The sequence below is a fragment of the Pyrus communis genome, chromosome 14, assembly GCF_963583255.1.
Source record: "Pyrus communis chromosome 14, drPyrComm1.1, whole genome shotgun sequence".
NCBI lineage: Eukaryota > Viridiplantae > Streptophyta > Magnoliopsida > Rosales > Rosaceae > Pyrus > Pyrus communis.
This window is the reverse complement of record NC_084816.1, coordinates 19,200,202-19,225,309: the sequence shown is the minus strand read 5'-3', so window position 1 is coordinate 19,225,309 and position 25,108 is coordinate 19,200,202. Positions and strand designations below refer to the sequence as shown.

The following is a 25,108-nucleotide window of genomic DNA, read 5'->3' as shown; positions in this document are numbered from 1 at the left end:
ATAATCAGGGATTCTCCTAAGGAATAGGTAAAAGCAACAGGCTTCCTAACAAATAGGAATTTATTGAAAAACAAACGACTAAATATCTTAACACAAATATGACAAACCCAAGCAAACTAAAACTGATGAAGGGTACCCAGTCATATCGACAAGAGGTGTACCCAGTCATCCCTTTTTAGTTTTCTGCCTTATTAGGGGTGTACCACCCCTTGTACTCCACATTCACTCTCCCCATTGGCAATTGGCCTGCTGTAGCAGAGGAAACACCCAAGGGACCTCCGAAGATCTATGCCCAACCTGCTTGAGCCCAATTGGCAGAGAGGTGAGAAAGAGACTCATGTGTTGGAAATACATCATGATGGACATTTATGCTAGACCCATCGAGGTGGAGAAGATGGTTTGCTCACGAGTTCAAAAATAAAACCGTCATCTTGAGATTCTAGTATGCGTGGTCTATTCGTACTAGATGTGGTTAAATTATGTCTCCATAAATACCTCACATTAGCTTCTGTTGAGGTAGGAATTGGAAGGAGATTTGAATAATCTACATTTTAATTTCATGAGATGAATAAATTGCTAAAATTACACAAATCACCTAAAATATATAACAAAAAATACCTATTACTAAGTGTGGCGGACAAGTCTGGACATAAACAAAAAAAAATTGACAACAATAACACATTTTTATCAACTTTTTAAGTAAACATGAATGCTAGTATAAAAAAACTTTTGAAAATCGAGTTTTAGGGCTCATTAGTATTTACCTAACGACCAATTCATAAAGCTAGTACCATAACACATTAAATCTAACTCACGTTATACGGTAGTGAGAGTGTCCATTTCATAATTACACAGTAGTGGGCTTTGAACCATCTAAACCTTTAATTATGTTAATATTGGATATTACTTTTTTTTTTTTTTTTTTACAAATGATATTATTTACACTAAGGGAGAGGAGGTGGGTTTAGCCTCACAATGGGCCAACAATAATGTGGTTCAAATTCGCCTTTGACGAGAATTGAACCTAAGACATCTCACTTACAAGTGAAGATGAATACTACAAAACGATAGTATTAAGTGGCAATATTGGATATTACTTAAATAAATCAAAACTAAGATTTTGGGTATTTGAGGTCCTGTGGTGGGATTGTAATTATAGATAGTTGATTCGTGATAGAGCATAATAGCATATGCTCGTAGAACTACAAATACTGAGCATGACGAAATTTTGTACATTTTAAATTGACAATCCTTTATGGGCACAATATGCTAGTGAATTGTTCAAGGTCAATTAAATGTTCAAGGTCAATTCCAAAGAACACTCTAGGTATTAAACAATTATGAGAGTTGGCTCTTTCCTTTATATTGTTGAAGACAAGGCTAGTTTCGTCACTTCAGCAAATGTAACCAGAACAGAATGTTTGAAACCTCTCACTCAACGAATCCTCTCCGTGCAATAGCTATCTAATCGACGGCTTTCGTTCACGATCCGCAAACTTCAACCTATTGGCTCATATTCAAATCCCAACCCCTATAAATACCTGAAAACCGTCGGCAGTCCTCCTCCGTACCACCAAACTCTCTGTTTCTCTCGATCGCGTCTCTTCTATTTGTCCTCTCCCCTCTCTCTCTCTCTCTCTCTCTCTCTCTCTCTCTCTCTCTCAAATTGTTCTTGGAGGTCCATCAATGGCGGGTCGTGGCAAAGCTTTGGGATCCGGAGCCGCTAAGAAGGCCACATCGCGGTCCAGCAAGGCCGGTTTGCAATTCCCTGTCGGTCGTATTGCTCGTTTCCTGAAAGCAGGAAAATACGCCGAACGTGTCGGTGCCGGAGCTCCGGTCTACCTCGCCGCTGTCCTTGAATACCTTGCCGCTGAGGTATAACCTCTCTTTCTCGATCTTGTTATTCCTCTTTATTTGCATCTGCGTGTGTGTTTCTTCTTCCCTTTTTGTGAATCTAGGGTTAGGGTTTCGAATTGGGAAATATTTTGTTTCGATTTAGCTTTTCTGTGCAGGAATTACATATAGAACATGAGAAAATGTGAAATTTTGATGATTTGTTCTTCATCTGCTTCTGATGAACCAATGTTAGGATCCTGGATCCATGTTTTTTCTTTTCTTGAATTAATTAATATATTTTTCATAATAATTTTATTGGTGGCTGAATTAATTTGGTTTTATTTCATTTTTCGTATGAAAGTAGGGGGCTTTCAGCTTAAGTTAATCGAATTGTCATCTGTTAATCTTTGAATTATGATCCGGAGGTCGATATTGTTGAGGCATTGTTCAATTTTTAAAAATTAGGGTTCTTTTTGTTGGTTATTTATTTTATTAATTTTTCGTGAGGATACGGTTATCGGATTACTGTGATCTAAATAGATTGGTGGATTATCGTGGGGATTTGAATTAGAATTTGTTCCCTCAATGTGCTCTCCCTTCCAATTTAGTTGTTAATTAAGTTAGTGTTTGTCTGACTTTCAAAATTGTGATCTTTTCTTTGCTGAAGTTATGGTACTGAGTTGATTTTCTTTTTTCAAATTAGGGTTTTGATTCTAATGTTGTTTTAATTTGGTCAATTTTACAGGTTCTGGAATTGGCTGGTAATGCTGCAAGAGACAACAAGAAGACTCGCATTGTACCTCGCCACATTCAGCTCGCTGTGCGCAATGACGAGGAGCTCAGCAAGCTTCTTGGTGATGTGACAATTGCAAATGGTGGTGTGATGCCCAACATTCACAACCTTCTGCTCCCAAAGAAGACCGGTGCCTCATCCAAGAACGTCGGTGGTGATGATGACTGAAATGACAATCGTTGCGGGATTAATGTGTTCCATCTCAGATTTAGCTGTCTGTTAGGTTAAATTAGGTAATTGGTTCTCTCGTGTCTGGAAATCGAGTCAGGTTTTAAAGTTAGGGTTGTAGGTTAGTAATGTTTGTGTATATAATTGTCTTCTTCTAGCTCCTTAACAGATAGAAGATATTGTGGGAACTTCTTTTGCTTCTCTCTTTTTGGATGTGTTCTTTGTGGGTTTACATACTTAATGACAGTGCTTTAAATCATATGGTTCTTGTGCTGTATGGTTTCACAACTTTCACTCTTCTGTTCACACCATTTTTGTTAACGCTTACAAGCACTTGGTGGCACATTTGACCGTTGAATTTGATTTACCAGTTTGAATTGAATTGAGTGATTGAAGACCGTTGAATCAAATCTAATAGTCAATATTTGCTAGCAATTATGAAGCTGAAATTTGTTTACCGGAAATTGGTTGCACTTTCCATGATAGTGAAACCGTTGTAAACATATTTTTAAAAAGTTATGGCGATGGACACAAATGGCAGTTTGTGTTTTGTGAGCGCGTCAAGAGGCTGCTCACTCATTTATAATGGGTCGTGTTCAGGTTGACCGTTTTATGAACGTGCATGACGAGCATGCAACATGAACGAGAAATTAAACAATAGGGAGAAGGAAGAATTCTAAGATGGATTATTCCAAATATAAACCCTAATGTATCCATAAACAAACTATTGAAAGTCAGAAATTACAAGTCAAGAAGGAGAAAGACTTGGACATGAAGAATTCTATTGATCAGCTTCCTGAGGCTAAGAGCATCAAGCAGTGAGCAATGAGCAATATCATTGATCAAGAGTGCGGCCGTGTTTGTCAAGGCACTCCTTGTAAACGTCGATGGGTTTAGTCAACGATGTGGTGGTTGTGTCGTAACTTGCAAGGCAAACGGAACAGAACCACCACACCAATTGAGTTGTTCATGTCAATGAAGCACTCAACGCAGCTGCCTTGGTAGCAGAAGGGGCAACAGAAAACAGTTTTGAGCTGCTTCTCCGTCGGTCGCTTCTTAGCTGCTGCCGGCGACTTCTTCGTCCCCATTAATCTTTCCGACAAATTAATCTCTCTTCTGAATCGTATCGGATGAATATTATTGCTTTTTAGCAAACAATATATTTCTCTTTTCTTCCTCCAAATTGTTGCATCCTTGTTTGTGCAGTACTGGTTTGGTACTGAGGTGCTTTTATAAAAAACGGGTATAAAAAAAAAAGCTAAACTAAAAAAGATATTTGGCAAACACTTAAAAACAACTTATTTTCACAGTTTTTGGTGAAAAATAGCTGAAAACGTGAAGCAGCAAAAATGAGCTTATTCTCACAACACATCAAAATCAGTTTTTTTTTTTTCAAAACACAGCAATACCAAATCAGGTACACACATCACATATATACTCTTGAAAAGTATTTGGTCGGAGATGGGGCAGTCGAATTGCACCACCACATAACCTAACAAAAAGTAAAACCAGAGTTGTCTACCAAGTTGCACGCATTGAAGAGCTTAATACTTACTGATGATATTAATAAACGACAAGAATGTCAGTTTGTTATAAATCCCGCTAGGGTCGGACTACCAGAGAAAAAAAAAAACGCAGTTGCTTCTTCCCTAAAAGCGAGCAAATATATATCTGACTATATCACTTGTGACATGTTCATATGCAGATCAAAACTTCCGTTACATGGAAAGTCATGGTACGTCAGGTCCAGACTTTTTTCCAGGGTCCTAGGTATCTATAGCAGCCTCATTCCTTGCAAAATCACAGAAACATGTCGAGTTAAGTGCGTGATTTCCATTGCACAGAGGAGTACGCAATGTTTTAACTGATAAACAAGGCTAATAAATTAATAATGGATCAACACATACCTTTTAACGCTTCCGCTCTGCCCGCCACTTGCATACAGCGTTGGATGTTGGGGAGACAATCTCATCTTCACATACTTTGCGGTTTTTACCCCTTTTCTGTTAATTTAGATGGAATTGTTTTCAAAACTTTCCATGGACAACAAAAAACCCAGAACTAACCAAACAAATGTAGATGTCACTACCTGTAATTCCTTCTGCATTGCCATGTCCATATAGATTTTCTCCAACTCATTGACTCTCTTCCTCCTTCCTTCAAGCTCTCTGTAGGAACCAGCTGTTTTCCTGCACATTGAATACAACAATACAAGACAAACAAAACAACAATATCGGGCTACAAGAATCCTTGCTGACAATAGAGACAAGAAGGAAGATGCAAGCATTGGTTCGCATGGCAGCAAAGAGCTGTTTATCAAACAGGTTAATAATTTAGCATACAGAACAACTTTTACAAGATAATTTTTTATTTATTGTGATTTTTTATTTTTGCCATATACTTGTAACCATTAAGATTTGTTTATGCTCTTTTAGGTCAGTTGACATATTCACAAATCACAATCACATTACAGTATAAAAGCCAAATCGCAGCCTTTGGTCTTGAGAGACTAGTTTTGCTTAAAACCTTTCCTCTATTACGAAACAATCCAGTCCTATTCACTTCATGGTTGATGGATTTGTGTGACATCCCACATCGCCCAGGAGAGTGATCCTTAAATGTATATTCACATCCTTACCTAGCACGAGGCCTTTTGGGAACTCACTGGCTTCGGGTTCCGTAGGAACTCCGAAGTTAAGCGAGAAGGGGGCCCAGGCCGGGATGTGACAAATTTGGTATCAGAGCCTCACCCTGGTCGTGAGTGTGCCGACGAGGACGTCGGGCCCCTAAGGGGGGTGGATTGTGACATCCCACATCGCCCAGGGGAGTGATCCTTAAATGTATATTCTCATCCCTACCTAGCACGAGGCCTTTTGGGAGCTCACTGGCTTCGGGTTCCGTAGGAACTCCGAAGTTAAGCGAGAAGAGGGCTAGAGCAATCCCATGATGGGTGACCCACTGGGAAGTTGCTCGTGAGTTCCCAAAAACAAAACCGTGAGGGAATGGTAAGCCCAAAGCGGACAATATCGTGCTACGGTGGTGGAGCGGGCCCGGGAAGTGATCCGCCCTGGGCCGGGATGTGACAATTTGTATCACAAAGTAATCTTATTTCTTTTAGAATGCAACTATGCAAAAGTGCAAACAGCACAATTATTCTTAGATAGCAAAACATACCAAGATCTTATGAGCAAAATCAATGGGAATTTGTTTCTACGATAATGCGATGCATAGAAATGCATAATTGATACTAATATTGATGAAAATAAAAAAAATTAAATAAAACTTCCAGTATAAACCCAACTCCTCAGTATGTCCCCTATCACTGAAACTTTTGTTTGTACCTTTTTATATGATCAGGAATGTCCTCAGAAACAGGCATTTTTCCACTTTTTGGATGTGATTGAATTTCTCTAGCCTCCTTCCTGCCAAAAAAATAATTAACACGATAAAACTTATTTCTAAAAATGTGCAAAACAAGATAAAATAGTTGGCAAATGGGAACATAAATGATGAGAAGTTAAGAAACTACTTTTCTTCCCTACTCTTTCACACGGAGTGGTCTCACATGAATTTAATAACATTATAGATCATACCCCATGTGAAGAATTGAATAATAATGTCTTCCCAAGAAACAATTAACAACACTAAGAAATTAGCCTAGTGTCCCCAGTCGAAGCCATGAGGATCTACTTTCAACAGAATCAGAATTACTATAAGTACATGGGCCTGAAAGGAAGCAGTTTGCAGATTTGTAATAACACACTTGTAGTATCATGGTATTTCTATGTCCCCTTTTTCGGGGCCATAATTTTTTTTGTAAATATACTCAAGTAAACAGGATGAAAAGCATTCCATATAAGTCCAAAACAGGATCAGGAGAAACACACAAGTTTTATGTATACATCTTCCCATTTGTTACAGTTCCTTTTCAATGTGTGTAGTGTATATGTGCATATGAACGTTGGGGTTCATGTACACCATATATATGTTCGTGTTTGTGTTGTGTGTTTGCTTCGAAAAAGGGGTTAACAAATCACTCTACATACTTGTGCCTACTGATGACAAAACAAATTCAATGAATGTAAGAAAATACACATAACAAAATCAATTAGAACAATGGAAACACGCAACCTCTGGGGATAATAGAAAAACCACTCGGTAGCCCATAGCTTCATGATGTACTTATTTATAACCTTTTTCTCACTCTGCACTTTCTGAAATATGTATCCAATATCTTGGGTCTTCATAAGCAGGAGCTCTTCTGGAGTGTACTTGTTTGCCCGACTCCTGTAGTGAGCTATACCATTTGAGTAGCAAGTGTGAAAAAGGAAAACGATATAGAAGAGTAAAGTAGAGTTTTAAATTACTCTAATTTATGGACTCCATTAACAGTTCGTGTCTTGGTCATCTTGAAGTTGAACTCATCTGGGTTTCTGAAGAATGCTTTCTCCTTGAGTCTCTGTTGGGTGAAAAGACAGATGAGAGACGTATACCATATCCGGAAGTTAAACTACCAGGCTATTAGTAGATAATGAAATCCAAGGAGACAAGCAACATAGCCATCATAAATTTACCCGTAAAGTCTCCTCCGCACGCTTTCAAGAAGCCCAAATTTTTTCCTCGATTCCCTATAAAAAATTTGGACCCAAAACACAAAAACATTAATCCCATCATCTGATGCAAAACAACATTATCCGAAAGTCTACCAGCGAACGGAATGTGGTCACTCACGGTTGAGCTCGTTCCTTGTGAGCCCGTCGGCTAACAGCATTCCTTAAGGACGACATGCTGAATAATTCAAAGCAACCGCCACAAATTAACTGCGAAGGTATCACAAAAAAAAACCTGCGGAATTGCGGATACACCAAATATACATAACCATCTCGAACAAATTTGATAAATCAAAATGTCGAACAATTAGGGAAATTAATTCTTGGGTAAGTCCCAAAAGCTCAAATCTTTACACGTCTAATCCTACAATAATTGAATTGAAACCCTAAAATCTGAGTAGCAATTAGCAAGTGAACGTTGAACAATTGGAAAGATGAATAACATTAATAAAAATTAAAAGCGAGCAAAACCTTTGACGATGAAAAGTTCGGATTCCTGAGCAGCCGAATGGAATTCCAAAGCTCTCCTTACTGTTCCGCCGAATGGAATCAAAATCCCAAGGGGCACGTTATTAAATTGAATTGAGATGGAATTGAAATGAAATGGAATCAGAATTAGATTACTGTTAAAGTTATTTACTAAAAGCATCTAGAATCAGAGTAAGAATGTATTGATATATATAAACTACTAATTCATTTGAATCGGAATGAAAACTGATGTGATTATTAAAATATCCCTAGTTTAACTAATCTATTTTCTATGCTAATTATTTTTAAATTTTTATCTTTCATTTTTTTTATTTTTTAGTATTTCTTCTTCTCATTCACGCTTTCAAAAACCTTTTAGAAACTCTGCAACTTCAATTTTCCAGAAACTCTTCTTCTCATTCTTTCATTTTTCTAATTTTTTTTGTGACCCCCCGTCTCTCCCTCTCTTCCCCGTCTTTCCCGACCTACCCCTTTCTAAAATATCTTTCTTTGCTGCCAACCCATCCCACGTTTGCGAAGAACCTTTCATGCTCCCTCCCTCCATGTCCCAACCTTAATTTTTTTACCCCAATTTTGAGTTTCCTAGTTGAGGCAGTGAATGAGTTTTTAACCATGGAGTCGGCAGATCGAAGAATCGAAATGAGAATATATAAGAATAGGGACATGAATCGGGTTTGGGATAAACAACAGATGACTGAAGGCAAGGAGGAAGATGGACTTTGAAAGCTCCAGTCCCAAGTCGCAGAACGAAGAGAAATTGGATAAAGAACGAAGAGAAATTGGATAAGTTGCAAGGAGTCCACTAAGAAAGGAGCAAGAGTGTTGGAGCCGCAGAGGTGTATTGGGATATAAAAAGAAGTACAAGGGTACTTTAAGAAATAAAGTTTGATTACTGATGGAACTTTCTTCCGGATTCAATTATCACATATATCTTGGTAACCGGATTCCGGACAAATCCGGAATTGAATTCCCATTTTGAGTGGACCCCATCTTTGTTTTCATTTCCTATATACAACATGAATGCATTTGAAGGAATGCAATTCTGATTCCACTTACCTCATTCCCGTTTCGTAAACACGCCATAAATGGAGAACTGGACTTTGGAACACTCAGACTAAAACCCTAGGGTTTAAGAATTAGTGATTACAACTAAGGAGGAGTGAGCGGTGGTTTTTTTTGGGGGGGGGGGGGGGGGCGCCTACGGCTACTGGGTGTGTTCAGATGTGTTTTTCTTGTTATTTATTTATTTATTTATTTTTCCTCTCAATAGTAATGGACAAAATTGAGGTTTCACTTTTCACTCAATATGTTTTTTATTATTCGTCCACATTTTAATAAAATATTTAGTAACAAATTTACTCTCCTAGATTAATCTTTTCTTCATTTTCTGTTCATTTAATTCTTCTAGTTTATTCATATATATAAGGAACTTTAATGAAAAATCCAGGTACTGTTCACTTTAATGAAAAACCACATTTTTATACTAAAAAGTCAATTATGGTACTATTCACTTTACCTTTTATTTTGTCTTTATCGTTAAAATCTAAAGTTTTCAAACCTTTTTTTATTATTTTTCCTTATATATAATCATTTAAAACTTTTGTAATAGTGAAATTATTATTATTTTTTTCTTTAAATTGAAAAACGAATTGGAGGAGGAGGGAAAATTTTTAGGTGTGACGGGAACACGGATGGTACACCACGTGTCTCAATGCAAGTGGTGAAAAATTTTAATTTTTAAGTTATTAATATTTTAACACATATGACCCACCATTTATATTGAGACATGTGGTGTACCATCTCGTGTGACGGGAACACTGAAAAATCTCTCGAGGAGGAGCTGATTTCGATGTGGGATCCAGGAAAGGAAGGCAAAAAAGAATTGGAAAAAGGGAGGAGGAATGGGAATGCTTTTACTTTGGGGTCTGGAGAAGGGGGCAGGGAAGTGGTAATCGGACCGGATTCTGGAATTCAGAGAGGTCAGGTTGGGGCCACTGGATAACACTGTCATGTTGAGGGTATTTTAGAGACAAAGTGGGTGACAAAATAGCAGGGATGTTTTTTTTTTTTTTTTTTTTTTAATTTTTTAAAAGAAAATTGCAGTAATGGTTCATCAACATTAACTCAACTGGAGTAATAACCACTCAACTAAAAATTCATGATCATTCGTCCCTTAACTCTTCAAAACATGTAGTTATGGTCATTTTCTTCAACTTTGTTACATCAGCCAAAATGAGTCACATGTGTATATGAGGCTGATCAAGGGGCAAATATAGAAAATCAAATGAAAAAAAAAATTATAGCAATGATCCCTCAACTTTAACCCAATTGGAGCAATGGTTTCTCAACTTTAACCTAATTGTAGAAATGGTCATTCCAACATGAGTCTTTTGACAAAATTCTAATAGAGTTAACGAAAATGATCATAATTGCACGTTATAATGAGTTAAAGAATCAATGATCATGAATTTTTAATTGATGGACTATTGCTCCAATTAAATCAAAATTAAAAAAATCATTGCTACAATTGTCTCATTTTTTTTTTTAAATGAGAATGAGAAAAATAAGAAAATGAGAAAAGCCCAGCAGCACTTTTTTTTAACTTCTTTCTCGCCACAGAAGCCTCTCATGCCCGTAACATTGTTCTTGGTTCAAGAAACTCCCGACAGCAAGCTAAAACAATTATATTTGGAAGAAAAAAAAAAAAAAAAGTAAAAACAATTCTATTGAACACAAAACTACCTTGCTACACCTTTTTCACTCCCAAAAGGTCAAAATTATGAACAAAAGTAATAAACAAATAATCATAGGTGAGAAGAACAAAGAAATAGGAAAAAAAATCACCGAGTCTAAATCGCTGCTGCGGACATCCGGCTGTCTGAGGACAATAACATTGTTTTGTCATAAGTTCATTCTCCACAGGACACCAAATTACAAGGAAGGTCACTCTACTATTGCGATGTTAGGTCCAATAGCTAGTCAATCAAGAAATTGTTAGCACTTCGAAAGGAGGATGAGCAGCCACAGTTCAGCCGGTTCGGTATAGTACTGGCGTTGTGCGACGCTAGTCTTGTCGTCCGCCTGATCAGTGGTGAGTCATTGATGTACACGGCCAGCCATAAGTTGGGGTTAAACATCACCCGAGGTACCTTCGAAAGCGAGCATAGATTCAATCCAGTGAAATTCCACCTTGAAGAGAAGAGTATATGCCACAGGCTCAACTCTTATCTCCCTTTTCACGAATCCTTATGTGATCACTGCCTACGGATAACATCTTCAGACGAACCAAAAGGGCATGTCGTTGTTGAGATTCTACAGAGATGTTCACCTGAGTACACGCCAAGAAAATAATTTCTTATTTGGTACTCAAGATAAATATCCTTGACTTGCTTTTTTTCTAATTAAATTACGCACGCACACACATGGATTGAACTTCTATAAAATATACGAGAGATTATCTTTCTTCAACTAGGTTAGAACATACCTTCTCCAAGTAAAATCAATTAACTTTCATCATCTGAGCTAGAGTTATCCATTCGTCGATCTTGGATTGCCGGGAAAAGCCGCTTATGGAGATCAGGCGGAGGAGGCAGCCGAAGATCAGAGGCAGATGATGTTGTAGAAGGCTGGTGGGGATCAGAGGAAGGTGTCTCCTTTTTCTGAACTTTTGTTGACTTTTTTGGTGCCAATTTTACCTCTCTGCAAACCTTATCTACGATTATTAAAAAATCTCGCACAATAACAAACAATCGTAAGCCCTCATCTTTCCCTGAATTCCCATGGAAGTAGTCACCAGTGCTCTTCACCAGAGCCATGATTCTCTTTTCTTCTTCAACAAGACCCACGATATCAACCTCAGCATTCTGCACGAAACTCTTCAGTGTTTCATGGAATTCACTATCTTCCCCTGAATCTTTCATGTTCGTGTTCAGGAAGTCCCGGGTTTTTATCAGTGCATGACCAAGTTTGGCAACAGTTCCTGTTAAGCTTTCAGCATCTAAAACAGATGCTTTTTTGACATTTTCAAGTTCATTGCTTAAACCTGAAACTTTCTCAAGACCAAGACTGCGATAATGTTCTTCTGTTTCATTGGAAGTGTCCTCAAGGAGATCATCTGTTTTGATGCTAGAGAAACTCCTGCTCTCTTTTGCTGTACGAGCAGCTCTGACACCCTCAGAGCGGATTATTTCCTGAACAACAAAGTGCAAAAGCGTTGTCTTGCCATCTATTCCTTTTACATCTAACAATTTCAAGAGTGTGTCAAGTTTGAAAGCTTGTGCTCCACCACGAAATGTTCCGTCATTCATGCGATTGCCAGTTTTAAGAACAGCTTCCAAAAGCTTGAGGAAAAGCCGGCTGCTTCTTAGTTCCTTACAAGCAACCTGCCGTAGAAATGAGGTGCCATATAATTTAGATATTTTTAGTGCAATGTTTCGATATATGGACCGAAAAATACTGGTAGGGAAACAAAAAATGATAGGTTACAACAACAAAAAACTGTGCCCCGTTTTAATAGGAACTGATAGACATTTTTATAAATGTCGTACAAGTACATTTGTACAAATCCTCATGCCAGATTATCTTCAGGAATCTCCTCTAGATGCAGATAGATCACATATCTAATGTCCAACTCCGAAGGACAGTATAGTCTGGGCCATTTGAGCCTTCAGCTTTGCTGACATGACTAAGATGAAGCTATCTAATAGATATGCTATCGTTTCGCCTTAAAAAAGCTATCTAACACATAGTTTTGATATGCTATTGTCCTCTGCTTCAACATGTGAATATCATTAGCAATATAAAATTGAATTCTGAATAAACTAGTCATCACAGAAATGATGTGAACTTTGAAAACCATAAGCATAATGTACAAAATATCTGCCAACATTTTCCAATCTCTTCAGCAATCTCATTAAGGAGAAAGAGCAGTCATGGGACATGTATAATTGAAGGCTTCTAGATGAAGTAATACGCAAGAGTTGGGGTCCAAACCCCACCAGAAATAAAAGCGACCACAGGTCTGCCACTACTAAGTTCTCAACATATGTGCATAGTAGCAACCAATCCCGTGCGTACTTTGCAATCATGGCATCATTTGTCCCCTGGTTACATCAGACCATTTCATGCTATTTCAACTGTACATTTTTCTTTTGCCATTGGCATTTGGCTCTTTATTGGTTCAGGTTTGCAAACTAGGGGTGTGTTTTCTCCTTAATCAACGATATGTCTTTGTGTAGGGTAGAGAACATAGGATGCTAGCTTAACATAGATCTGCACTGTGTTCTATGTTTATTATGGTTGTATAAACATAGTTTAGGTAGCTATATTAGTTCTTTCTTTTTAACACTTTCTGAACAATAGAAGTTAATGTAAGAAAACTAAAGCATGGGTAGGTGAGCTATGACACGCAAAATCATATAAGTGATGCAATTCAGATATACAGTACCTCCAAGGTCGCGAAAGACTCTTTAAGGTGGGTGGCCTCCTCCTGAAGAGTGCACATAAAAAGTAGTGCTTCCAATCGCTTAAAAGCAAATGGGACGTCAATCAACGCTTTTAGGAACCGCTCAGCAGGCCCAAGTTGAGAAAGTGGACCATTGAACATTCTAAGCTTTAGTTCTTCTTCTTGTGTTGGTGCCATCTTCAACAGAGTTTGTAAGAATTCTGAGGGAAGCTCATTGCCTGATCCAATTAAGAAAAGTAAACGCATGTTAATGGGTCATTATAGAAACAGTCTTTAGTAAGAATTCTTTATATGTTATTCTATTACCAAATATTGAGGGCATTTTCACTTATGGTTTTCAAAAACAATAATTTGAAGTCCTATAGCAGGTAAGCATTTTGGGTAGTTTATGTTATTCTTAGTCTACAGTATTTGATTACCTGGTTAATTAGTTCAAATAGGTTGTTTTGTAATGTTTGTTTAGCACGTTAGAGTACATTGACTGTGTGTGAGGGGGAGGAGCAAGAGGCGAGAAAGGGTGATACAGAGGAGGGTGAAAAAGAGGCAGATAGTTCTTTTGTAAATCTTCAATTGAGGGTCTATCATTCTATTTCTACCCCTGAAATTACATCATGTGCTTGCTGCACGACAATTTTTAACAGAAAAACTAATGATCAGACGTCATGGGGTACATTGATGCATAACCCCCGAGTTTGGAAGGAATATTGATGCATTTCTGTGACCAATTTGATTGCAGGGAAACAGTTCAGGGAGAAATGGTTATAAAAAGCTTAACAATAAGAAGCAGAGTGAAAAAACTATCTACACATCAAGATGTGCAGAATCTCTAGTCTACCGGCTGCTAAAATCCACCAGAAAATTTTGAAGATAATACAACAGCAAAACAATAAATCACACCTACATTAAAGATTGCTGCCTTCCAAGCTGCGTAAATGTGGAAGAAAGGTATATCAAGAAAATCAAAACATATCAAATCCTAATAACAAACATTTTCCCACAAGCCCTTCGCTTCCCTTAATCTTCAAAACTTCTCTTATATCATTCTAACCACCCTATCCAGAAAAATAACAAACGCACTTGCCCCTCCACAAACATTGTGTTCATTATCATCTTTTGTTTTAGTTTTCTGTACAAATTATTCTTCTATTAAAATAAGAAATTTTGTCTCAAATAAAAAACTCTGCAGATAAGTGGACAAGTAACTCCTCAAAGAAAATGTTTCACCAAGAATTTGCAGAGTAACAATATCCCTAAGTGCATCTGCCACTTGAACTGACATAAGTCAAACCTTATAAAATGGCTAATTTGCAGGCTTCCCTCTAGGAAAATCATATATCCCTTCTAGTACATTTCATCTCGACATACTGGAAAATGAGGAAAGGACAATACTTGCATATTATTTAATGCCATGGAAAGAAAGGAGAAAAGTTACCTTCACGAATTGCATCACAGACTTCTTCTATGGTCACATTCAATGCCCGCAAAAGAATTGATAGATTTTGTGCCTTTTTGGGATTAATAATTTGAATAAACTGTGGCATAGGATCTTGCAACGAAGACTCTTTCTTGCGTTCATTTTTGTTTTTATCAGCAGCGTTGTACCCAAAGAGAGTTTCAATCATATTTTCATCAAATCTGTTTAAGAATCACATATTGTTTTCAGAGGCTTATAATATCTAATGACTCATGGGTCACAAAGAAAAAAAGGTAAAACAATTGCGACTTACTGGAATGATCCTGACTTAATCTGATGCCAAACCATTGAATGATCAGGGTTTGCTAGAACCTTATCCCAAAAAAAGGGCTTCAGCTTCGTTTTAGGAGCATCACCATCAACCTTCGATCCAGCATCCGATGGATGTTTTGGTGCAAGAGGTGGAGGTCGAGCTACCTTTGAACCAATAGCCATTGCTGGAGGTGGCCGAGGAGGAGGAACGCCGCTCTTTGGAGGTGGTGGGGGGCGAGGGCCAGGAGGTGTTGGAGGCGGTGGGGGCCGAGGGCCAGGAGGGGCTGGAGGAGGTGGGGGCCGAGGGCCTGCACTCCCTGGGGGGTTTAAAGCGGGAGGTGGGACAGGCGGTGGAGGAGGACTAGCCCTGCTGGGAGGTGGCTTAAATGAAGAAGGTGGTTCAGGTGGGAGAGGATTTGCTCTGCCAGGCGGAGGCTTCAGAAGAGACATTCCAGGAGGAGGTGGTACTAGTCCATTGATATTGTTGGATATGTCAAACTTGGAAGCACCTCCAGGGGATCCTAATTCTGCAGTTTCATTTGGTGAAGCATTTAGAACATGAGAATCAATGCAAAAATGCTATTAAAGATTAAGCCTTCCTGAGATGACTTGAGTTATTACCTAATGATTGATGGTCAAGCTTCTCTTCTTTCATTGAACTTCCCATAGCATAAGAATTGTATGAAGAACCTGAAACATAAACAAATTTCAAAGAAATGTCAAAATGTAAGGGCTCCAAACAACTGCAGATAACAAAAACAAGATATTTCAGAATTATACCAGCAGAATCAGTTAGACTCAGGCTAAGAAGGGGCCTGTCATCATTTTGTCTATCCTTTTTCCCATTTCTACATATTTTAGTACAGCATAAAAAGAGCACTGCTGCAACAATAAATGTCACTGATGCAGTTATAACAACAGCAGTAACAATTTTTTTACGTTCATCTTGTCCTTTATGTTCCTGTATATTTGAGCCAGAAGCTGGCCCTGAAGCTTGAGGACCCGAATTTCTGGGAATGGAAGGAAAAAATGATCCTTGTGGAGAACGGCGTGCAGGCGTAGGACTAGGAATTTGAGAAGTGGAAGGTGCTACACCAGGAGAAGATCTTGGTGCAGGGGCTGGAGAAGGTACATCAGCCAAATTTCTTCTTGGAACATAAGGTATGGGAAACAGGGACTTGATATACTTGACAGACCAAATCTTAGAGTCACCCTCTTCTCCAGAGACACTGAATAGGAGATTATGCTTTCTTAAACAATCTGATAGAGTTCGTTTCACCTCAGGATGCAGGACATTAATAAGTTTTTGAAACTTTTCTTTTCCCAATAACCGTGTTTTTGAAATAATTTCATCTGTGCCACTATATATTTCCTCTGTTAACCACAAGTCAAGATGTTCAAAAGCTTCCGTCAAACGGAACAAATCAACCTTGCAACTTATCCATAATAGCTGTGCCTGCAGGCCACAGAATTTCATAAGTTTTAATGTCAACTTTCAAAAAAATGAGCATATTAGAGAGTTAATGAAGAATAAAAATTTCACTGGTGAAGGCCTTGGTGAAAGTGAAGCTCAAACACATCAAAGTATCTTTTTAATAAAAGTTGTTTTCTGTTAAGGCCTTGTTTATCTGCAATAAATATAAAAGTTCGTTAAAATTACCAAGACACTGGTTATGTCAAATAGTACTTCTGGTTTCGAAATAAGTTATGCCCAAACATTCTTCACTTAACATAATCAAGATATATTTTAGTAAAATTAGCTTTGTGCCTTAAACATTTCATAAGCTCCAAACGTACTTCCACGTACTCAAAAGCTTAGACTTTTTAAGTAACTTTCAAATCTACTTTTCGATCCCCAAATATGATATGATGCCCCTACTAGAGTAATCCATACATAAGACGTTCTATAGAAAATTTAAATCGAATGACGGAATCACTCATATGAACAAATTTATCATATATAGGATTAATCTATGTGAAACTAGAAACAACACACTCATAGGATAAGTTATCAAGCTGAAACAAACAAAAAACAAGTTATATAGTGTGTTACCATGTCCCCATCAATCTTTCCAGTTGCTGGATCAACCAGTTGACTGAGAAAAACTTCCTCTGTGGTCCTGCTCTCCTCTGAGCTCGTTGATGCTGAAGCACATAGCAGAATAACCAAAGCAATGAAACAGCCTGTCTTCATAAGACCTATTTGTTGCCGAAAACGTTTAATATCTTTCTCATTTCATCAATCCGTAAACCTCTAATAACCAAAACCCTAGAACACATTCATCACGCAAAACTCACACGAAGTTTCAAACTTCCGCGATTTGGCACCGGCCCAAGTCGATTTTCCTCAAGAGAACACCTATGATATCCCAACTTCCAGCAAATGCAAGCAAATTTTCACCTACCCACCAAATATCTTCTCATCAGAATTTGAACTCTGAATAGTATAGGAAGATATTCAATAGAAAACCCAGAATTTTTCTTCCCCGAAGCTGCCAAAATATTGAACCAAATCAAATAAAATTTAAAACCCAGAAAGAAACAGACCAGAAATAGCTCATATGGAGCTGTAAGAATTCAATATTCACCTTGATTTCACTTGAAGAAAAAGCCTGAAATTGAAGAAATTTCCAAATGGCTTCCAAATGGCAGCCGGGAATGCAAAAATTCAAAGGCTCCTCGTGTGAAAACCTTATAAATGCGTGTTCGATTCTGACCAGATCCACCCAGAGGAGCTTAAGGAACGTATGTCAGCTGTTATATATTTGTATAAAATGCATTGGCGGTATTGACCGGAAGATGTCGAACAGGTTAAGTTTTCTTTTTCTTCACAACGTTTCGTCTCAAAGCTGTCAAGGGAACGAGTCGAACGACTATGTTTCCTGTCTCTTTCCTTCTCCTTTTAAAATTTAAATAAAAAAAGAAAAAGAAAAATTGTTTTCTTTTTTTATTTAATTTTGTGTAGAAAACTCCCATTCTTTTACCACATGCATGTGTTTGTGTCCTAATTGGAATATTTGCAACAGATCAAATGTGAGATGTGCATTATCATTGTCTTATCCACTAATTAGTAATTACACCCCTAATTTTATGAAATATAAAAGACATTTTCTTTGGTAGTTACTAAAATACATTCGTTATGGCAATTTACGGGAGTCGAAAAGACTCGTAAAAGCATTTCTACTATTATTTTTTTCATTCTAATACTTCTCCAAGTGATTGATCCAAAAATAATTAAAGTACTTTTCTAAGTTAGACCTGCAATTTAGGGGTGTTAATTCTTGACACACAAGATAATCCTATTTGAAAATATTACGAAATAGTGTTAAAACCAACCAAATATATATGATATTTTATATATATGTGTGTGTGTGTGTATAACAATTACACACTTTATATAGAAATCAAATTGAACTATATATAACTTAATCACAAATATGAAAATTAAACATAAGTTGTAACTAGAGTCACAATAATATTACTAACCTGGTTTTCCAAAGATAAAGGCTTGCACCAACAATCTCCTAATGCAGAAATACATCCCTACACATATATGACAGTTCTTGGACGTCTATCGTGTAGGCTAAAATTGTCTAATCCAAGTTTTTGGATTCAACTATCTAATCCAAGTTCTTGGATTCAACTATCTAATCCAAGTTCTTGGATTCAACTATCTAATCCAAGTTCTTGCATTAGAACTTGGATTCTTGGCGAATTGATGTGTGTTTCTCAATGAAAGAATAGGAAGGGAACATTGGAAATTGATGATTACATTTCTGATACTACAACTATATTTATAATGGCTTATATCAAACGTTCCCACACATGTGTGGTAGTTCTTGGACATTTACTTCTAATCCAAGTTCTTGCACTTAGACTTGGATTCTTGGCGACGAATTGATGTGTGGTAGTTCTTAGACATTTACTTCTAATTCAAGTTCCTGCACTTAAACTTGGATTCTCAGCGAATTGATGTGTATATCTCAGTGAAAAAATAGGAAGATAACATTGAAAATTGATCATTATGTTACTAATACTAGAGCCATAGTTTGTAATGGCTTAAACCAACAGTTATGACTGTTTGAATTCAATCTTATCCTTTCAAAAGGGTTACAACTGTTTCCAGTAAACAGTCTTATCAGTTCTTATTTCTTATTTAACAAGTGAGATGGACTCACTTTTATTTTTTAATTTTTTTTAAGGAAACGATGGATGGTATATATTAGGAAAAGTCATTACAAAGTTCGCTCACGGAAGAGACAGTAAAATCCTCGAAAGGCGTTAACATCCCAAATACGTTCATGAATAAGACCAAACCGAGCAGGTCTCTGCACAGCTTGATTGGTACGACAAATTTCCCTCACAAGTTTATGCGCTTGATGCGCGGCTTGAGATAGACTCACTTATAAAGATGTCCTTCCTCAGGTTTTTGGTCGACAAATTTTCATCACAAATTCCAACCCTACATTGTCTATTGAAATTCTAGCAATGGACGTGTTTGGGTTCGTCAAAATCGTGTTCGTATTGGTCAAAATCTTGTCGGCATGTTTACCATGAGTAATAATCTATCTGTGTTACTCAGTGAGCAGTTGGACTCCACGCACAGGGCCCCAAACTCGAATGGCCTCGAAAAAACAAAACAGGAAATTATACATAGGTGAAATCATTATTTAGTTATAAAAAAAAAAAAAAAAAAAAGGATTGGGTTCGGAGACACATGTTTTATAGAATTACTTTGTAATGTATTTTAACAATTTAAACTATTCATCTTTTAGGTATTCTCTTAAAGATCAAGTTTATTAAAAATTTGAAACCTTATGATTATTAGATTAAATGATAGTAATTTCACTGTTTATATACAAAACTATACTCGTCTATTTTTTTTTCACTAAAAGTAAATGTCTTAATTGTTTAGGAGTTATTTAATTGTTTGTAAGAATGATGTATAAATAATGAATTGAAACATAACCAATGCAGGAATTAGATCCTCTTCGGATCTCCTCACTGGCGATCCCAGAGATCAATATACCAACTGTTTATCAAAGATCGTGCGGCCATAATTGAATTCTTTTTATATTTTCAACAGTAAACAGCCTTATTTTGTATGAAAAATATAAATAAATAAAATAAAAAAACTGTGATTGCACGATGTTAGATGAACATTTGTTATTAATTGATCTTCAGAATCCCCAATTAAGAGATCCAGAGAAGATATAATTCCACCAATGCGAATCCTTAAAAAAAGCTACGAAGTGGAGGCCTCTAAAATAAAAGAAAAACTAATGAAAATGGTTTGAAAACTTTAAGTTTTAACGACAAGAACAAAATAAAAGGTAAAGTGAATAGTACTAAGATTGACTTTTTATTGTAAAAATATGATTTTTCATTAAAATGAACAGTAATAGGAGCTTTTCGTTAAAGTTTCTTAAAATAAATGTCAAAAAATAGTTGTCTCCCAATCCTAACTCGATCGATATAATATTTGTGCAAACAAATGATGGGAAATGAAGCTCAGAGCGTGGTGACCAGGTGGATTGTTTTTAATTGACAAGTGCTATTTCGGTTTCGAAACTTGGTTTTTTCTTCTTTGTTACTAGCGGTTTTGTAAGATCGCCAGCGAGGAAATGTTATACGGTAACACCTCTCCCTAATTTCATTAGGAGCTCTCACAATTGGGCAGTAAGTCAATATCCTCTATTATCTTCGATTTTAACAAGAGTGCTGATATGTCTATGCACTTATCATATTTTCCGCTCACTTTATAGAACAATTGCAAGAGGAATAACAAAAAGAAAAATAATTTACAAACAGATTACTTTAATCCAAATGTTGAATTTTATGTGCTGAAGTGTCTATTTTTTCAAGTTGCACATCATAGATGAATGAGGAGGATCCTCTTGGTGAGGATCCTTTTCGGATCCTTTAATTGTGCCTGTTTGTCGTAAATCGTAGGCCAGTTTTTGTTAGATACTATTTGTATTCAATTTTAAATATAAAATATAAAATGATTTTATAATCGCACGATGTATGATGAATAGACACGATTAGAGGATTCCCGGGATCCTCACAAAGAGGATACGGAGAGGATCCTCATTCCTCATATTAGTCAAATCGAAAATATTTGAGAGAGTTTAAAGAAATTGACGAACACTTTGTTTTATAAGAAACAATAAAATTTTATCGTGATAATTAAATAGACAAATAATTTCGGATTAAATTGAATCTTTGCAAGGATAATATATGAATTGAGACTTACAAAATAGACGATTCTGATCATTGAAGTTTGATATGGAGCGAGTTTATAACTAATTTCCATTTTTAAAAAATAAAATTCTCTACCCTTTTGTGACTATATATATTTGCATTATCCAGCATTGGAAATAATTGCCTTATTAGTTTCCAAAAAGAAAAATAAATAAATAAATAATTGCCATATCCTAGCCGCTTCCAGCATACTACGTCAGGATGAAGATGATGAATCAAACTATAGGGTCAACCATTGTAGCATCTGCAGCAGATGATTAGTCCTTACCTTTCATGATAAGCTGCACCAATCTTTGTGGCTGTGCCCCACTATCCAAAGTTGCTGCAGAGTTTCCCTGTGGACTCTGAAATTCAGCATCAATCAAGCAGATACTAATCCTGCTTTTGTAAAAAGCTGCTCTCCGCAAAAGCTTTTATTTATTTATGAGAGGAGGTGCATGCATTTACATTCACATTTACTTTACAAATATTCCTTTCCCACAACCTTTATGAGTGCAAATTAATTGGTATATTTCTATCTAACAAGCAAAGGTACTCATTTATTGGAACTTTAAATACACTTTAGATAAGGTATAGTTTGAATGGAGAACTGCGTGACGTATGTATTTGATGTAACAAATTCGTGTTTAGGTTTAGCTTTGGGATTTAGGGTTTAGGGTTTAGAGTTTATAACTTATAAATTTATTAAGTGTCGTAGCCACACGCGCTTTCACGTCATTTATATAAATTAAACACATGTTATGCACAGGAAATGCTACACAAGAAAAAATATGTTAAAGATACTTCACGTGAAAAATCTCATACCTCTACATTATTAATTGATTTTAAGTTGGATACTCGTTTTAACTCCCTTCGAACCATCGGCACTCACCTAAAGTTACAAAATTGTCATAGAGATGGATCATAACTCGTCTTGTATACAAAAGAAACAAAAACCAACCTTGTGTCGTTAGAGACAAGTGAAATACTAGCTAGCTTGATAGAAAATTTAATTAGCTTGATTTTCTTCACACCCATGAGCAAAAATCTAGAAAAAGAAAATATTCCAAATTGCTTTACAGCCCTCCAAATATTCTCACCAAGGAATTGGTGCTCTAGCTTTCTCCATAGTGCTTCCCCTTCACTATAAACACCAAACAACGCTAACCTCTCTCCACCGTCCACTCAAAAGTTGCTCTCTCAAGCTCCTCCCATCTTCTCCAATGGCTACTACTTCTACTACTCGGAAGCAGCTTGAAGTCGTAAGAGACGATAAAACTCCGCAGAAATGGTGTGTTTTATTGAGAGAAGACGTGTTCAGAAGATTCATGTCTCAGGGCAGTCCAAATCCAACAATCCAGAAGGTCTTTGGTGGTGCATCTTTTTTCAGTCCTTTGTTGTTTGGGAAATTTTTTGATCCTTCTGATGCCTTCCCACTGTGGGAGTTTGAGTCAGATATCTTTCTGTCTGGTCTCAGAAGTGCTGGTCAAAACACTATTGATTGGTTTCAAACAGATCAAGACTATGTCCTTAAAGTAGAGCTACCAGGTAAGGTTTTTCAACTACCTTTAATTTATTTGTTTTCAGAAATTAGACTTCTTAATTTCCTAATTATGATTTAAATTTCATGAACTAAGGAGACTGCATCTACAAACCCAAGAAGTCTGCCTTGGCCTCAACCATTGCTTTTGAAACAGTCTTCTCATATGGACTGTTGGATTTTCGTCGGTACTTTTGTTTTTTAAATTATAGGTTCTGCCGTGGAACATTCTGATGCGTCTAATTTTAAAAGATTTGAAAATCAACCGCCATGATTAATCCAACGGTGAAAAAAATCCAAAAAAAAAAACCTTTTATTTAATTCTAGAAATAGATAACCATCTTCTTCATTCTCCTCACCACAACTCAATATTTATTTTTACTACTAATCTCCTTAGATACACTTAGGACGATAATGACACGTGTTGGACAATATATATATTTGTGAATGGTAATCGCCTTATTTTTCCATAACAGATTAACTTGCACAAAGACAATTAATGTTTAAATTGGATAGTAAGGGCAATTCCACTGCCTTACGCACCTAAAACTGGTGAACTTGCTCTAACTTACTTGCCCAAGAGGATTATCACCCTTGTGTATTACATAGGTTTTATAAATGAAGAGCGAGGGATAAGGCCTAGAGTCCAAAGTGGTTTTAACTAGAAACTAAATTGATGAGACTAGTGAGACTATAACTTGATGCACATGACTTTTATTTAAAATGGTTAAAAGCATTTTACTCTGCATCCACGCTTTTAAATTTATTTTCATGTACCCGAAATCGTTTGTATCAGAAAAGAAAAATCGAAAACGTACTCAACACTAATGATTTGGTGAAACAGGAGAAGGGAAAAATAATATTCAGGTGTATGCTGAAAATGGGAAGGTGGTGGAAATTTGTGGGCAGTGGAAGCAGCAGCAGCAAGGAGGAGAGTCCAACTCCTCGAAGAGCGCAAAGGATTGGAGAAGTGGGAATTGGTGGGAACATGGTTATGTTCGGAGGCTTGAGCTCCCACAAGATGCAGATTCCAAAAGGATAGAGGCTTCTCTCACTAATGACCTACTTTTGGAACTCAAAATTCACAAGATCAACAACAAACCCTTGGATTATGAGGCTAATGCAAAAGATAATGATGCAGATTAATTTCAAATAAAACCCAATAACATACTATTTGTGACTTGTTAAATTTTGACATACTTGTGACATAAATTTGTGTGATGTGATGACGTACTTTTATACAACAGAGTTTTTCCATGCCTATTGTAAAAAATGACGTACATGAAACAAGTTCACGGTCATTCTGACGTCTCGGTCCAACGTACCCCGGTTCCCCGCTGAGCTTAAGTACGGAAATATAATGATTAAAAAAGGAAAAATAACAAAAAAAGGGGGATGTAGCTCAGATGGTAGAGCGCTCGCTTAGCATGCGAGAGGTACGGGGATCGATACCCCGCATCTCCATTATTTTTGCCTTTTTCATATTTATTCGGACGGCTATTTAGCTTCTTGTCAATAATAAACGACGCCAAAGTTAGCGAATCACGGGCTGGAATTTCATATAACTAAAAGTACTAATATTTGTCTCTTATCGTTGGCAAGTGTTTATTCTTCTCTAAATACCAACTCGAACCCTAATCCAATTATCCAAGCATTAAAAGAAATTAAAAAAAAAGGGTTCTAAATGCTTGGGCGGCTGCATATTCTAATGAACCGATTGACCAGAAAACTTGTTTACCAATCATGGTCCTCAAGGCCTCGTTTAGCAATATCGTATTAGATATCGAATAGTACTATTTAATATTATTTGGTAGTTGGTGCCGTTCCGTATTAAATTAACATCGAATTTTTATGCGGTCCCATTTATTTTATATGGCGCACCCCGGATAATTTATACACTCCAAATCCTTGGTATTATTAGTCAGATTGTTGGAAATAAAATCACGATGGCTCTTTTTCCATCCCTTTCTCGTAGATTACTTAGCACCATCCCGATCCATCTTCTCAACTAATATTCCATCTTTTCTCTCTCGACGAAAAGGAACTGGAGTTTGGGGGTGCGGCTGTGTATGGTTGTTAGGGATGGGGATTGGGTGGTGGAATAAATTGGAATTGGGGCTAATCGATGAATAGGCCGTTGACATGCATTTACAGATACTCGTGGCAAATATTCATGGCAGCATCGTCTGCTTCTGGATTAAAGGTGGTGGTTTCTAGTGTTTTGTCCATCAAATCGACG

At 36.9% G+C, this 25,108-nt stretch overlaps 4 protein-coding genes and 1 non-coding gene across 8 annotated transcripts; 3 read left to right on the top strand and 2 right to left on the bottom strand.

Moving 5' to 3' along the window:
- Positions 1–1,603: 1,603 nt before the first annotated feature.
- On the top strand, positions 1,604–3,091 carry LOC137715251 (histone H2A.6). The gene is made up of 2 exons (XM_068454506.1): positions 1,604–1,875; positions 2,582–3,091. The coding sequence occupies exons 1-2, from the start codon at positions 1,687–1,689 to the stop codon at positions 2,795–2,797; spliced, it is 405 nt and encodes a 134-aa protein (XP_068310607.1). The 5' UTR covers positions 1,604–1,686; the 3' UTR covers positions 2,798–3,091.
- Positions 3,092–4,367: 1,276 nt separating this feature from the next.
- On the bottom strand, positions 4,368–8,015 carry LOC137716283 (probable U3 small nucleolar RNA-associated protein 11). Of its 4 annotated transcripts, XM_068455714.1 has the most exons (9): positions 7,879–8,015; positions 7,529–7,585; positions 7,372–7,425; positions 7,165–7,256; positions 6,929–7,084; positions 6,139–6,219; positions 4,887–4,986; positions 4,705–4,800; positions 4,368–4,588 (listed from the first exon to the last, which is right to left on the bottom strand). In XM_068455714.1, the coding sequence occupies exons 4-8, from the start codon at positions 7,203–7,205 to the stop codon at positions 4,708–4,710; spliced, it is 471 nt and encodes a 156-aa protein (XP_068311815.1). In that variant the 5' UTR covers positions 7,206–7,256; positions 7,372–7,425; positions 7,529–7,585; positions 7,879–8,015; the 3' UTR covers positions 4,368–4,588; positions 4,705–4,707. The 4 variants fall into 4 exon arrangements, with proteins under 4 accessions (XP_068311815.1, XP_068311814.1, XP_068311816.1 ...); XM_068455713.1 differs by having other exon boundaries at positions 7,529–8,015; XM_068455715.1 differs by having other exon boundaries at positions 7,372–7,585.
- A 2,585-nt stretch (positions 8,016–10,600) lies between these two features.
- On the bottom strand, positions 10,601–17,907 carry LOC137716253 (formin-like protein 5). The gene is made up of 9 exons (XM_068455680.1): positions 17,675–17,907; positions 17,140–17,578; positions 15,867–16,542; positions 15,708–15,776; positions 15,088–15,613; positions 14,793–14,995; positions 13,343–13,578; positions 11,381–12,278; positions 10,601–11,224 (listed from the first exon to the last, which is right to left on the bottom strand). The coding sequence occupies exons 2-8, from the start codon at positions 17,278–17,280 to the stop codon at positions 11,400–11,402; spliced, it is 2,730 nt and encodes a 909-aa protein (XP_068311781.1). The 5' UTR covers positions 17,281–17,578; positions 17,675–17,907; the 3' UTR covers positions 10,601–11,224; positions 11,381–11,399.
- A 4,423-nt stretch (positions 17,908–22,330) lies between these two features.
- On the top strand, positions 22,331–24,112 carry LOC137716463 (21.7 kDa class VI heat shock protein-like). Its single transcript, XM_068455923.1, has 2 exons — positions 22,331–22,877; positions 23,714–24,112. The coding sequence occupies exons 1-2, from the start codon at positions 22,553–22,555 to the stop codon at positions 24,013–24,015; spliced, it is 627 nt and encodes a 208-aa protein (XP_068312024.1). The 5' UTR covers positions 22,331–22,552; the 3' UTR covers positions 24,016–24,112.
- Positions 24,113–24,260: 148 nt separating this feature from the next.
- On the top strand, positions 24,261–24,333 carry TRNAA-AGC (transfer RNA alanine (anticodon AGC)). The gene has a single exon. It is a non-coding gene; the product is annotated as a tRNA-Ala (tRNA).
- Positions 24,334–25,108: the final 775 nt, after the last annotated feature.